This window comes from Mercurialis annua, linkage group LG2 (genome assembly GCF_937616625.2).
Source record: "Mercurialis annua linkage group LG2, ddMerAnnu1.2, whole genome shotgun sequence".
Taxonomy (NCBI): Eukaryota; Viridiplantae; Streptophyta; class Magnoliopsida; order Malpighiales; family Euphorbiaceae; genus Mercurialis; species Mercurialis annua.
The window spans coordinates 47,239,862-47,253,359 of NC_065571.1; the positions used below are offsets into that span (position 1 = coordinate 47,239,862).

Here is a 13,498-nt window from a genome sequence, read left to right on the forward strand (position 1 = left end):
TATAGTAACCATTTTGTAACGTTTTGAAATTGGATGACCATTTTACCACTGGACGAAAATTGAGTGACCCTTGAAATCTTTAACCCTTATAGACTTAGAAGAAGAATAAGTATGGAAATTATAGATGATATACTTTATCTTTTTTTTTTTAATTCTTCTCTAAAGTTTTGTGTTCATCATGTCCCTGTATTTCATAGTGATTTTATATAATAGGTCTTTCATTGAACGGAATCACTCTGAAAAATGATAAAGTGAATTTGAGTTAATAAGTTAATTTATTTCATTTAATAGGTCCTTATACTGTTTATTTTTGGTTTATTTGGTCTTTATATTTTCAAATTTTTATTTATCCAGTTTCTTTTCAAGTTCGGTCTCACCTGCGTTTCACAACCAGTGTAGTACACACTCTTTTTTCATCCAAAAATGGACTTAGAAATGCAAAATTAATTAAAGACATGGACTAGAAAGACAGAATTTTTAAAAAGGACTAGATAAACAAAAAAAAAGTACAGAAATTTTAAGATGGATTTGGCCTTTTTTTTTGTTTTTGAAAAGAAAAAAAGGCGGCAAAAAAGGCGGTGTTTGAAGATGCTACAGAAGTAGACACTTCTGTTAAGTCGTTATACTGTCTAAGCAAACAAACTTCTTACTAGCTAGCAAGACTATTAATGTGGAGGTGCTCTACGGAACATTTTCAATTTTGTTTCCATATTAAACAAAGGCTTTGAAATTAAATTGTGTTAATAATATAAAGTGACATTCTTTTTGAGACATCAAAAGGTGTAAAAAGTGAACAAAATAGAACGGAAAGAGTAACAAAATTGGACAATAAAACAAAGTTGTTCAAAAACATCAAAAAATGTCTCACAGGAGTCTTCAATTTACATATAAATACCTAAAACATTGAAACTCTAGTCTGTCTTGATCAAAACTAATTAAAATAAGCAAAACATAAATCACAATGAAATCAGGCAGTTCTCAATGAAATTGTGTCCAGAAATTGCCTGCATCACACCTCGAATTTTGGCAGAATTATGAATTCCATATCCACATCCGCATTAGTAATGCAATAAAATTGGAGAATAAACTTATATGAAAAGTACAAAGAAGCAGCAAAAGATCTTAGAGAAGAAATATTTCAAGCCTTTATGATCTGGTTTCTCTTCCCGATCTTCCCCACTTCTCTTACTGTTGGTGCTGATTTCTTCTTCTTGTTCAATAAAATCTGGAACATAAGTCGCTAAGTTACACATCTCAATTAATTACTATCATCACTTACATGAAGAACCCGAAATAATTATAGCTTTCGCTCTTTCAGGAAGTGGTTCATCTTTATTGCACTCTTTGCTTTTATTGTTGTTGATGTTTGTTTCTACTGCTTGTCCGAGAACATCTGGAATGGCAAACATGTGAAGAGCTGATAACAATTAATCAGCAACAACTTTTTATATATGATTCTATGTTGTCATATTAATAAGAAAATTAAAAAAAGAATGTAAATATTTTGCCACTTTAATCAATTCTAACAAAACGTTTTAAAAACTTAAAACTAACTTTAATATGCATTGGTACAAAATTTGAGCAACAACTTACATGAAGACGTAGAAGGAACTAAATCAGCATCCTCCGCTTCTCGTCTTCTCTTATTGTTGGTATTTTTGTGTTTATCTTGGAATTTGACTCTGCTACCATATCAGGTGTACACCACACTTTTTCACCTCTAATTCTCTCATTTCCCTAAACATTTTATTGAAAGCACTGAACTCAAAGGAGGCCTCGTTGACACTGCAGCGGTTTTCGATAAGCCAATCTTTTAGACCATAATAAAAGTTTGGATCATACCAAAGGAACACGTGATCCGATTCAGAGACAGCAAAATAACCCATAAAAGAAGTGAAGGAAGTGTGTTTTTCAGAAGTAGCATTTTTGAAATGGCATTCAACTCTAACGGAGAGTCCGGTGTGATCTTCGGACGAGTTAAATTTCAGAACCAAAGCAAAAGCAAAACCAAGGAGCAGTGTGTTAAAATAGAAGGATGGGAATTCAATTGCTACTGGAGATACTTGGCTTTGATAGCTGTACCACCCTGGAATTTCACTTCCAGGCAAACAAACTGTATACCAGCCTTCATGTTTGTTTCTCTGTGTGAATAAAGAGAAACCAAAATAAATTAATTAGAGTAAAAGATAATCAGGCCTTAGCAGGAAAAGACAGAGAGAGAGGTGAGCTTACAGTGTCGCTAATAGCATTGGCCATTTCTTTGAAATAGAACCACGCATTTGATAGAATGTTGCAACGAGAGATGTTGTCCAAATTCAGGCAATTACCGTAATTGAATCTGAACTTGTAATCACCCGAGAATTCTATGGATGAAATATAGGAAGATGATTCTGTGGTTTTCAAAGAGAGACAATTTTCTACAGTAAGAATTCTTAACCTCTGTGGAAGCTTAGGTAAACCTTGGAGTCGGCTGCAGTTCCTTAAATACAATACTTTCAATGATGGTAAAGAGACAATGTCATCTGGGATTTCTACAACTGCAGTATTTGCCAAGTGTAGTGTTTCTAGAGAGTCCAAACCACATAGAGGTGGTAATTTCGCAAGAATTGGGCAACCACTTAAACTAAGCTCTTTCAGGCATTTCAATTCACTAATGCTGTCTGGGATAATTGCAAGACTTTTACATTTAGTCGTTAGCAAATGAACAAGTGACGAAGAGATTATCGAGGGCATTTTATCTACCGCAGCATTGTACATATAAAAACTTCTGACACTTCCTATGATCTCCGGAAACTTGCGAAGATTCTGGCAGTACGAAAGTCTAAGATCTACGCAGCTTTCCAAATAAATGCAATTTTTCATATCAAAGCATTGATGATTTTCCAGAAATTGAGTCGATGGGGACAACTCTTCCACTCCAGACCCGCTTATATCTAAATACTTTATGCAACTCGGAATCTCTGGAAGCCTCTTCAGCTTCGTGCAATAATGTAAATTGAGACGAGTAAGGTTGCAAAGGTACCCTAAGGAGTCAATCTCAACCAGGAGTTCACAATTTGAAAGATCTATGTCCTCCAAGTTCTTAGCCAAAGAGAGATTTGGAAGTCTCATTAGTTGCTGGCAATCAAAAAGATCCAATCTCTTTAAATTTCGAGGACACTGCCAATTTGATGACCTAAAATATTAGTTTCTTTATTATATATATATCACATAAAAGTAGTAGGATAACTGAAAACAAACCATATGATCTCCATCCCAAAGGTGTGTGATATTGCTCCTTCGCAAGTTAAGTTCAACAAGGTTCTCCATGCAAAAATTTGTTGGCAAAGACTTATAAGGATATTCTTCCCAATGAAGAAAACTTAGCATGCTAGGAAGGCACTTTAGATACTCTGACTGACCAGATTCGAGCATGAAGACTGCTTTTCGATCCCATTGACTAACGTTATTATGCCTGTAAAATTTGAGCAATCTTAAGTTTGACATCTCTGAAAAAGCTTTTGGATGCAAGTGAACCACTTCGAGTTCAGACATATCCACAAATATGCCTTGAATTTCCTCCTTCCCCTGACAATCAAGAACAAGAGGCCATGAGGAAGTAATAGAAAAGTGAGAAGATAATAGAGTCAATATAGCTTTTTCAAAGATTAAAGAAAGTTAGTTCTATTTTATGTCTTACAATACTATTCGTCAGCAAGCGACTAATATCCTTAGAATTTCCTAGTCTACTGCCTTCTCGTCGAGCAATTTCTATACCCATTTCCTTTACTAGATCATGCATCACAAGAATACCTATATGTTCCTTGATAGTTAAGAGACACTTATCATTTAGTCGCATTATTCCCCAACAAAAGTTTCTATACCCATTTTCGAGTATTTCTCTCACTTGATCTCTTCTTTGTCCTTTGAAGAAACATGCTATGTCAAGAAATATATCCTTCACCTCCGGTTCCAGTTCAGCGTAACTTATTTCTAAAATTTCCTGAATTTTGGAATAAGGAGAATACTTTAGTTTATTCAAGACAATCTCCCATTCCTTTAAAGACCTTTTGCATAGATGGGAACCTAACAATTTAAGCGCTAATGGAACACCTTGAGCGTACTTCATCACCTTTGTTGCAAGTTCAGAATAATCCTCAGAATGATTGTTCTGCTTAAAGGCGTAAGTACTAAAGAGTCGGAGAGCATCACTATCCTGTAGTTCGTCAACCTTGTACAATTCGTGACAGAACTGAAGCACCTCTTTGTCCCTGCTTGTTACGATCACCCTACTACCTGGACTAAGCCAACTTTTATCTCCAATTAATCCATCTAACTGTGCCCATTCACTGACATCGTCCAAAACAATCATGACCTTCTTTCTTTTGAGCCTAACTTTAACAAAAGTTGGAAGTGTGTGCAGCATTCTTATATTCAAATTCTCATCACATAAAAGCTCAGATATAAGAATACTTCTAAGCTGAATCAAACCAAATTTAGACTGTTCCCTGACATTGCTAAGAAAGCAGCAACTATCAAATTGAGCAGATGTTACACTAAAAACAGCTTCGGCGATGGTTGTTTTTCCTATACCGCCCATTCCCCAAATCCCAACAAAATGAGGTTCATCATCAGGTCCGGTACACAGCAATGACAGGATCTGCTCAATTGGTGAGTCAATGCCAACCAAATCAACAGAAATGCTAAATGAGGTAGGAGAGAGTTTCTTCACAATTTCTTTGACGACTGTTTCAATTAATTCGGAATCAGGCCTAAAATTAAATGACAAAAACATAACAAATTAGTTAGTCCATGAAGTGAAATTGGGTTCCAAACTCCAAGGAATTAAAAAGAGCAAAATCACTGGTTATTCTGGCGATTGAAACATAATTACCTGTGATTCTTTGAATCCCAACCAGACAAAGTGGTGGCCTCCTTCAAAGAATCTATCCACGTACCCATATTATTCTTGTTCTTTGACTCAAGCTTCCTGAAACCATCTCCAAAAATACCAGTTTGCTGTTCAACATCAGTTGGATCAACATGGTAGAAAATTGGCAAAACAATTCGGCCCAGTTTCTTTCTACACTCCATAATCTTGACCAATTCATCCAAACACCATGGAGAAGACGCATACCCTTCCGAGAAAACGACGACTGAAATCTGAGACTCTTCGATGACATCCGTAAGGGATGATTCAATCTCTTCACCTCTATCAAGCCTATTGTCTATGAAAGTTTGGATATTTTTATCCACCAGTTTTTGATGAAGATGGCTGGTGAAATTATCACGAGTATCAGGGCCTCTAAAACTAAGAAAAACATCATAACTTGTTTTGTAAGATGAAGTAGATGCCATTTTTACAGCTTAGAGAGGATTTGCAAGAAGGAAGCAGATAGCAAACTCATAAAATCAGGTTTGAGTACCTTTATCGGCCAATTAAATTAGTTTTGTGGGGTTATAATTAATTAGTATAGACTATAGACTTAGAAGAAGAATAAGTATGGAAATTGTAGATGATAAATTTTTCTAAAGATCGCCGGCCACATTAGGTATGTCTAATTAATTTGGTTAAACAATGATTTGGTTGTATATGGTGACAGTTTTGTCATGTTGTTGCCCAACGCCTAATGATCTGTTTCTTATATTTGAAAGTTTTTGCCAATTAATTTGGCTTTCATGCAGTGTACACTTCATTTGCCCCTCACCTTCCACTCCATGCACACGTTCCTTCATCTGCCTGTTGCTTTATATTATGAAAAAGGATCATTCCAGTCCTATACTTTGTGTGACGGGTTTAAATAAATCAAACTCGACCTATTTTCTTAATTTCATCCATAACTTTTTAAAATAAGTTCAATTACTCTTTTGTATCTAATATTCAATAAATTATTATCATAAATAAAATTTCAGGAAATTAACTTGGTCCCATGTCATATAACTATTAATTTTATTATTTAACAATTATATACGTACATTAAATATAAATTCTTACATAATTTAACAATGCAAAATCGCAAACTTACCTGTGATTCTTCAAATTTAAAAGCATTTCTCTCAGTGGCGGATGCATGCCTTGTAGGATGGGGTCCATGGACCCCACCCTTTTCTAAAAACAAAAAATTACCAAGTATAAATGAAATTAACCCAAAGTTGTCCACTTATAGTATTAAAAACTAAAATTGTTTATTTGACAATAAAAATAAATATGAAACAGTAATGTGAAAATATTTATCTTTTTTATATTTTAAATTCAAAACTTACAAATTAAAGTTCTATCAATTCCATTGAAAAATTTAAACTTAATGACCAAAAAATCACCCATCTTTAGCCCCTTTTCAATTTCATCCATAACGTTTTAAAATTAGTTCAAGTATTGTATCTAATATTCAATAAATTAATAATTTAATAATAAATAATATTATGTCATATAATAAATAATTTTATTATCTAATAATTAATTAAATTAAATATAAATTATTACATTGCAAAATTGGAATTATACCCGTGGTTCTTCAAAATTAAAGCATTTCTCTACTAATTTATACTCTCGTCGTGCTCTGCCTCCGTAACTAACAATTAACAAACTGAAACTCTAAGAGCTGTAAGCTATCTTTGACAACTAAAATGGCCATCATTAATGTCTATACCAATAAATAAATATATAATTAAATGACTTGTTTTATTCCTCATTAAAGTTTCGAGAAGAATTTAAAAATACATGCAATTTAACTTTGCACCAAGCAAGCAAGCTAGTAGAATAATGAGTAATGTGCACCACCTCTTTCAAACATTTGATCAAACAATTCATGTGTAACTAAAACGGAATCAACTTATCTGCAAAACTAATAAAACTAAAAGAGAACACAAAAACAGACTTTTCCAGTATTTACTTTGTACCAATCTTCTTGATAATAATAATCCAAAAAAACTGTTGTGTTAAAAGGTAAATAACAGGAAGAGAGAAAACATACCTGTTTTTCCGTCCAATGTATGCGGCAGCAGACCTTGATATGTTTTTTGCGAAGCAACGGATTATTAACGTACAGAATCAAATTCATCTCCTCCTCCTCCTTCTTCGTCCTACTCATTTTCATCTCCTTATTTATTTTCATCTTCATCTATCCCTTCAAATTCATAATCAAATTCAAATTCAGAACCAAATTCAAATTCAGAATCAAAATCTAGCTCATCCGACCGAACTTTCTTTTTCCATTCATCTACTGCATCTTTATCTTCATTTTCATCTTCATCTTCGTCTTTATAGCTCGTTTCTGATTCCAAATCAAGTTCTTCCTCATCTGCATCTTCTTCATCTTCGTCTTCATCTGTCCCTTCTGATTCCATAACATCTTCTGAATCATCTGATTATCAATATATAGATGCGCTAATTAGTTTACATAGAACACAACATTGTTGAACTAATTCATAGATCAAAACAGAAGTTTTACGAGGATGATAATTAAATGCAAGTATGGAGCAAAAAAAATCAAGAACAAATTACTCTAAGGCTCTATATATCATAATTTACATTTTTGCCCTCTTGTTCAAAATTTAATTGATATGCTCCCTCATTTTTGTTTCTGTTAACATTTCAGCCACTCAGTTTATTTTTGGTGTTAGTCAAATAAGTCAAATGAGTTAATAAAAAGAAAAATAGTCCTTAAATTTATTTTTGACACATATAAATAAAAATTATATTTTTATGAAATTCGGTGGTTTAATAAATCCAATTTAATCTATTACACTTTTCTTACCATTTAATTTTTTTTAATTGAATCTTTTTAATTTCTCTTGCTTCATTTGCTTTTGAAAACTAAAAAGTTAAAATTTTAAAAAATTGAATCAAAGTCATTAAATCATTAAATTTTATAATAATATAATTCTTATCTATACATATAAAAATATAAGTGTACTCTAATTTTTTTAATTAAGGCCTTTGACTCTACCAAATCTGAATAGAATGATTAAAATGTTAACGGAAATAAAAATATAGGACCATATTGTTTGATTTTCAAACAACAGGGACAAAATTAAGAATCACATACTTGGAGACCTAAAAGTAATTTGCTCTACAGTCAACTAGATGTTGAAAACAAAACACCTAACTTCACAAAAAACCAGAAAAACGACATCAATATCTAAATCGGAATTACAGAACTATTTGATTGCTATTGAATAGTTCTTAGAAAAAGTTAATGGTTTGTTCTAATATTTTGTATTTGCCTAAGTATGTACATAGCTGCACATAAATGATAAAATTGCGGAACGCCTGAACCTAAATTTTCATATATGCATATAAAAGTTAAAAGAAGACACAATTTTTGTTATTATAGCGATTAAAAGTTAAGGCGTCTTATAAAGTTCCACCAAGCCTAGAAAGTCATGGCAAGGGAAATAGCACTTGATGGAGACAAAATGCCAACTTACTAGTTTTAACAAAAAGCAAAAAAAAACAAAAAAACCCATCTATTATAAATACCAATGAGGTAAAAGGGTTTGTGATGGTTTTCTTAATACTTGAATGATACGAAATCCAATGTGCAAGGCTTACTTGACATCAAAAAGTAGAACTAGCATGAGAAATAGCAAAGTAACTGTAGTTCTAGTACTTATGAATTTAGCAATGAGTGATCAAGACTGAATTAAATTAGAAAGATGGCGCCTACGAATGCTAATAGAGAGAGAAGAAAAGTGCAAGGCTTTAGTGCTAGGTGGAGACTGATATGTAAGAGCTAGAATGCAAGGAATCATTTTCACATTCTAAATAAAAGAATAAATCTAGAGCATAATCAGATGATAAACTGCCAATAAGGAATGTAAAGCAGGCTGTACAGAAGTAGAATTTGAGTAGCAACTTACACAAAGAGGTTGAAGGAACAAAGCAGCACTCTTACCTTTCATTCTTTTAGGGAGTGGTTCCTCTTCATTGCTTCTAATGCGTCTCTTTTTGTTGGTTACTCTGCTTCTATTCCATTTTTCCTGCACATCTTCGTATATCAGGTGTACCCCACACGTTTTCACCTTTAATTCTTTCCTATTGAGTCCCCATCCACTAAAAACACGGAACTTAAAAGAAGCGTTGTTGACACTGAAACCATTTTCTATGAGCCATTTGTTTTTCTTAGAATCCCAATTTAAGTCATACCAAAGGAATACATGTTCTGATTCGGTCACAGCATAACGTTTCTTGCAATTACTATAGTGCGAATGTTCTTTGCCATTAGCATTTTTGAAGTGGCAATCACATCTAAAATAGAGCCAGTTGGAAGAGAGAGAGTTCAATTGGAAGAGACAGATCTCAAGAACAAAAGAAAAGGCAAAACCAAGGAACAAAGTGGTAAAGCTAAAAGGAGGGAACTTAGTTGCTATTAAAGATCCTTGGCTTTGATAGCTGTACCAATCTGGTATTTCACTTCCTGGAATACAAGCTTCATAAAAAAACTCGAAGTGCTTCCGCTGAAAAAAAGATGACCATATAAAAAAAAAATCAAATAAGCACTATGATATATCTTTCGAGGAAGAAAGTGAAGAGAGCTTACAGAAGCTTCATAAGAAAACATGGAGTGCTTCCTCTGAAAAAAAAGATGACCATATAAAAAAAATCAAATAAGCACTATGATAAATCTTTAAAGGAAGAAAGTGAAGAGAGCTTACAGCATCCTTAAAAGCAATGGATAATTCTTTCAAGATCAACCATGCATCTGCAAGAATATTGGAAAGAGCATCGTCATCCAAGTTCACACAATTACAATAATTGAACCAGTGATGGGAAGGTAAAACTGCGGTTACAATATGATAAGATACTTCTGCAGTTCCCAAAGATGTACAATTTTCAAGTTGGAGTTGGCTTAGCTGCTGCGGAAGCTTAGGCAAACTTTGTAGTCTCTTGCAGTTTTTTAGACTCAATTTCTCTAACGATAATAAAGAGACAATGTCATTGGGGATCTCTACAAGTAAAGTCCTATCAAGACTTAGCTTCTCTAAAGAATCCAAACCATATAGAAGAGGCAATTCCTCAAGTTTTGAGCAGCCACCGAGATCGAGATCTTTTAAAGAGCTCAAACCATTTAAAGGAGGCAATTTGGATAATATTGAGCAGCCTCTGAGGTCAAGAACTTGAAGGTATTTCAACTTGCAAATGCTATCTGGGAGTGTCTTGAGATTTTTACAGTCAAACATAAATAAAGAAACAAGTGATGGTGAGGAATATCCAATCGAAGATGGCAATTCTTCTATTGCGGTCATACTTAAATCCAACTTTTTAATGTTTCCTTTTATCTCTGGCAGCTTATGAAGATTTTGGCAGCCGCTGAGATTAAGGTGTGAGGTATCTTCATTGGAAACACAACTCAACCGGAGCTTGATTGGAAGATTTGTAATATTTATGCAAGAATACATATTTATGTACACAAGATTGTCAAGAAATTGAATTGATGAGGACCACTCTTCCACTCCAGAGTTGCTTATATCAAACTGTTGTATGTTTGGCGGAATCTCTGGAAGAGTCTTCAGCTTCTTGCACCCATGTAGATAGAGATGGGTAAGATTATAAAGGAGCTTTATGGATGAGTCAATCTCACCCAAACTTTCACATAAAAAAAGGTCTATTTTATACAATCTTGTAGCTGAAGAGAGATCAGGGAGTCTCATTAGTTGCCGGCACCCGAAAAGCTCCAACTTCTTTAAATTTCGAGGACACTGCACGTGTGATATCAAAGCATTATTGACATTCCTATTCTAGAGAAAATATAGTTTAAAAAGTTGTTTGAAGATGTGGACCTTATCTCCATCCCAAAGGTGTGTGATATTGCTGTTTGGCATGTTAAGTTCAACAAGATTCTCCATGAAACTTTTTGAAGGCAAAGACTTGTAAGGATATTCTTCCCAGTGGATAAGACTTAGCATGCTAGGGAGACACTTAAGATACTCTGATTGACCAGATTCAAGCATGAAGACAGGCTTTTGTTCCCTTTGTCTATGTCTATAAAACTTGAGCAACCTTAAGTTTGGCATCCGTGAGAAGGATTTTGGATGCAAGAAAATCTTATCGGTTTTTGACAAGTCCAAACATATGCCTTGTACTGATTCCTTCCCCTAAAAATCAGGTGTCAAGAATGAGGGTCCATATTGAATATAGAAAATTATATTAATGAAGAAAGATAACAATTCATATCGATAAGAGAAGTACATTACTTAGAAGTTGTTACGACATATTATTAAATAATAATCTAATACTCTTCCTGTCATTATATTCATTGACCGTGTGTGACTATTGAGGATGAGAAAATTTAACATCTTACCTTTGTATTTGCTAACATTTGACAGATGACCTTAGAATTCTCCAATCTACTTCCTTCTCTTTGGGCAATATGTCGACCCATTTCCTGTATTAAATCGTGCATATCCAACGTATTGCAGGATCCAATAGTTAAAAGACACTTATCTATCAAGCACATTATTCCCCAGCTTGAACTGAAACCACAGCCATTTAGTATATCTTCCACCCAATATCTCCTTGAACCCTTAAAGAAGCAAGCTATGTCAAGAAATATGTTCTTCGCCTCATTATCTAGTTCATCATAACTTACCTCTAGGATTTTCTGAATTTTCAAGTCAGGAGATTGTTTCAGTTTGTCCAATACAAATTCCCACTCTCTTGGCGACCTTTTGCATAGATGGGAACCCAACACTTTAAGAGCTAACGGAACACCTTTAGAGTAATTGAGAGCTCTTGCTAACAAATTTGTATAATTCTCTGGAGGGTGCTCATCTTTGAAAGCCTTCAAAATCAGCAGTCGATGCGCATCAATGTCATCTAATCCTTTAACCTCGTATATACTATCAGCCATATTTAGAAGTACTTGTTTATCTCTACTTGTCACAATAACTCTGCTTCCTGGACAAAACCAACTACGATTTCCAGCTAGAACCTCTAATTGTTCAGAGTCACTTACATCATCAAGAACAACAATGACCTTCTTTCTTCTAAGTCTATTTACAACAGAAGTCGGAAGCACATGAGACATTTCTATACTCAAAATATCATCACCCAAAATCTTTGAAAACAAACATTTTCTAAGATGAATTAATCCACTTTTTGATGACTCTTCCCTAACATTGCTTAGAATGCAACACCCATCATATTGGTTAGACATTTGACTAACAAGGGCTTCCGCAATGGTTGTTTTCCCTATACCACCCATTCCCCAAAGCCCAAGAACACGAACATCTAGCGACTCTATGCAGAGTAATGGTAGAATCTGCCAAATGTGCGAGTCAATCCCAACCAAATCATTGCAAATACTATAGGAGGCAGGAGAAATTTTGTTGATAATGTCTTTAACAACCACTTCAACTAATTTGGAATCCGGCCTAAAAGTACAAGAACAGCATATAACATTAAATAACTTGCTCCAAAACTACAATGACTAAATAAGTAGAACAAAAATAAAAGAAAAAATTGATTACCTGTAATTTTGTGAATCCCAACCTGAAAGAGTGGCGGCCTCCGTCAACGCTTTTCTCCATTTAGCCATACTATGACTATGCTCTGCTTCAAGCTCCTCAAAGGCGTCTCCGAATATTCCAGTCTGGTGTTGAACATGAGATGGATCAACATTGTAGAAAATGGGCAGAACAGTCCGACCCGTCAGTTCTCTGCACTCAATAATTTTGACGAGTTCATCCAAACACCACGGAGAAGTTGCATAGCGTTTCGAGAAAACAATTACTGAAAGCTGAGACTCTTGGATGACTTTCATGAGCGACGATTCAATTTTTTCTCCTCTATGGATCCTATCGTCTATGAAAGTTTCGATTTTGTTGTCTAACAGTTTCTGGCGAAGGTGGCTAGTGAAATTGTCGCGGGTATCAGCTCCTCTAAAACTAAGAAAAACGTCGTAAATTGTTTTAGCAGATGAAGTCGACGCCATTTTTTATTTTAAGAAGCTGAAAAGAATGTGTTTGAGAAACTGATGGTGAAGACTGAAGAACAAGCTTTGTTGACGGTTGACTTTCTATTTCACTACTAATTAATTCCGGATAAAGGGTCGTTTTCACCCCTTAGCTTGTACAAAGACGTTTTCAATTCTTTTAGCCATTTTGACTTTCTTCTATTAGCCAATAATAATCACTCTTTTAGCTACGTCATGTGTGTGATTTGGTTAATTTAAAGTAATGGTCCCTAAACTATCTTCTATTACAAAATTGTTTTTAAACTTTAATTCATGTGCAATTATCTTTAAATTTTTATTTAATATTTTAGTTATCTTATCTCTGAGGTATATTTTTTCTAACTCTATTAATTTTGTATGATGTGTTATCTGATTTTATAAAAAAAATTAAGTAGACTCCATTCACCACATCATACATGGACTACGTTTATTATATAATGTCATGTCATTAAAATAATGTCACTGTCGTAATATTACTATTCAAATGTATAAAAAAAAATAACAAAATTAAGTTAGTGACACTATTTTTAATGACAATGTTATAATATGATAGGCTATTCCAC

The 13,498-nt window shown here is 34.0% G+C and overlaps 2 protein-coding genes across 5 annotated transcripts; both read right to left on the bottom strand.

Moving 5' to 3' along the window:
• Positions 1 to 799: 799 nt before the first annotated feature.
• Positions 800 to 5,999, bottom strand: LOC130014650 (disease resistance protein RPV1-like). Its single transcript, XM_056104887.1, has 6 exons — positions 4,874 to 5,999; positions 3,680 to 4,751; positions 3,241 to 3,567; positions 2,233 to 3,159; positions 1,594 to 2,141; positions 800 to 1,393 (listed from the first exon to the last, which is right to left on the bottom strand). Exons 1-5 carry the CDS (start codon positions 5,335 to 5,337, stop codon positions 1,686 to 1,688), a joined length of 3,246 nt encoding a protein of 1,081 aa, XP_055960862.1. The 5' UTR covers positions 5,338 to 5,999; the 3' UTR covers positions 800 to 1,393; positions 1,594 to 1,685.
• LOC126669006 (disease resistance protein RPV1-like) lies at positions 5,167 to 12,965 on the bottom strand. Of its 4 annotated transcripts, XR_008790239.1 has the most exons (8): positions 12,451 to 12,965; positions 11,283 to 12,354; positions 10,762 to 11,076; positions 9,637 to 10,680; positions 9,522 to 9,554; positions 8,877 to 9,438; positions 6,954 to 7,343; positions 5,167 to 5,254 (listed from the first exon to the last, which is right to left on the bottom strand). XR_008790239.1 is itself a non-coding variant. In XM_056104886.1 (7 exons), the coding sequence occupies exons 1-7, from the start codon at positions 12,912 to 12,914 to the stop codon at positions 7,081 to 7,083; spliced, it is 3,276 nt and encodes a 1,091-aa protein (XP_055960861.1). In that variant the 5' UTR covers positions 12,915 to 12,965; the 3' UTR covers positions 6,868 to 7,080. The 4 variants fall into 4 exon arrangements, 3 of the variants coding, with proteins under 3 accessions (XP_055960861.1, XP_050218239.1, XP_055960860.1); XM_056104886.1 differs by lacking the exon at positions 5,167 to 5,254 and having other exon boundaries at positions 6,868 to 7,343; positions 8,877 to 8,961; XM_050362282.2 differs by lacking the exon at positions 5,167 to 5,254 and having other exon boundaries at positions 6,868 to 7,343.
• Between the last annotated feature and the right edge of the window lie 533 nt (positions 12,966 to 13,498).

What these genes read in the sequence shown, in the direction of transcription:
- LOC130014650 (XM_056104887.1), bottom strand. Translation starts at nt 5,337, where the DNA reads ATGGCATCTACTTCATCTTACAAAACAAGTTATGATGTTTTTCTTAGT. An exon ending in GCTTGCTGACGAATAGTATT is followed by an intron (nt 3,568 to 3,679) that starts GTAAGACATAAA and finishes CTTGATTGTCAG; the next exon opens with GGGAAGGAGGAAATTCAAGG. An exon ending in CCAATGCTATTAGCGACACT is followed by an intron (nt 2,142 to 2,232) that starts GTAAGCTCACCT and finishes TTATTCACACAG; the next exon opens with AGAAACAAACATGAAGGCTG.
- LOC126669006 (XM_050362282.2), bottom strand. Translation starts at nt 12,914, where the DNA reads ATGGCGTCGACTTCATCTGCTAAAACAATTTACGACGTTTTTCTTAGT. An exon ending in TGGGATTCACAAAATTACAG is followed by an intron (nt 12,355 to 12,450) that starts GTAATCAATTTT and finishes TTGTACTTTTAG; the next exon opens with GCCGGATTCCAAATTAGTTG. An exon ending in ACTCCCTAAAAGAATGAAAG is followed by an intron (nt 7,344 to 8,876) that starts GTAAGAGTGCTG and finishes ATTGATAATCAG; the next exon opens with ATGATTCAGAAGATGTTATG.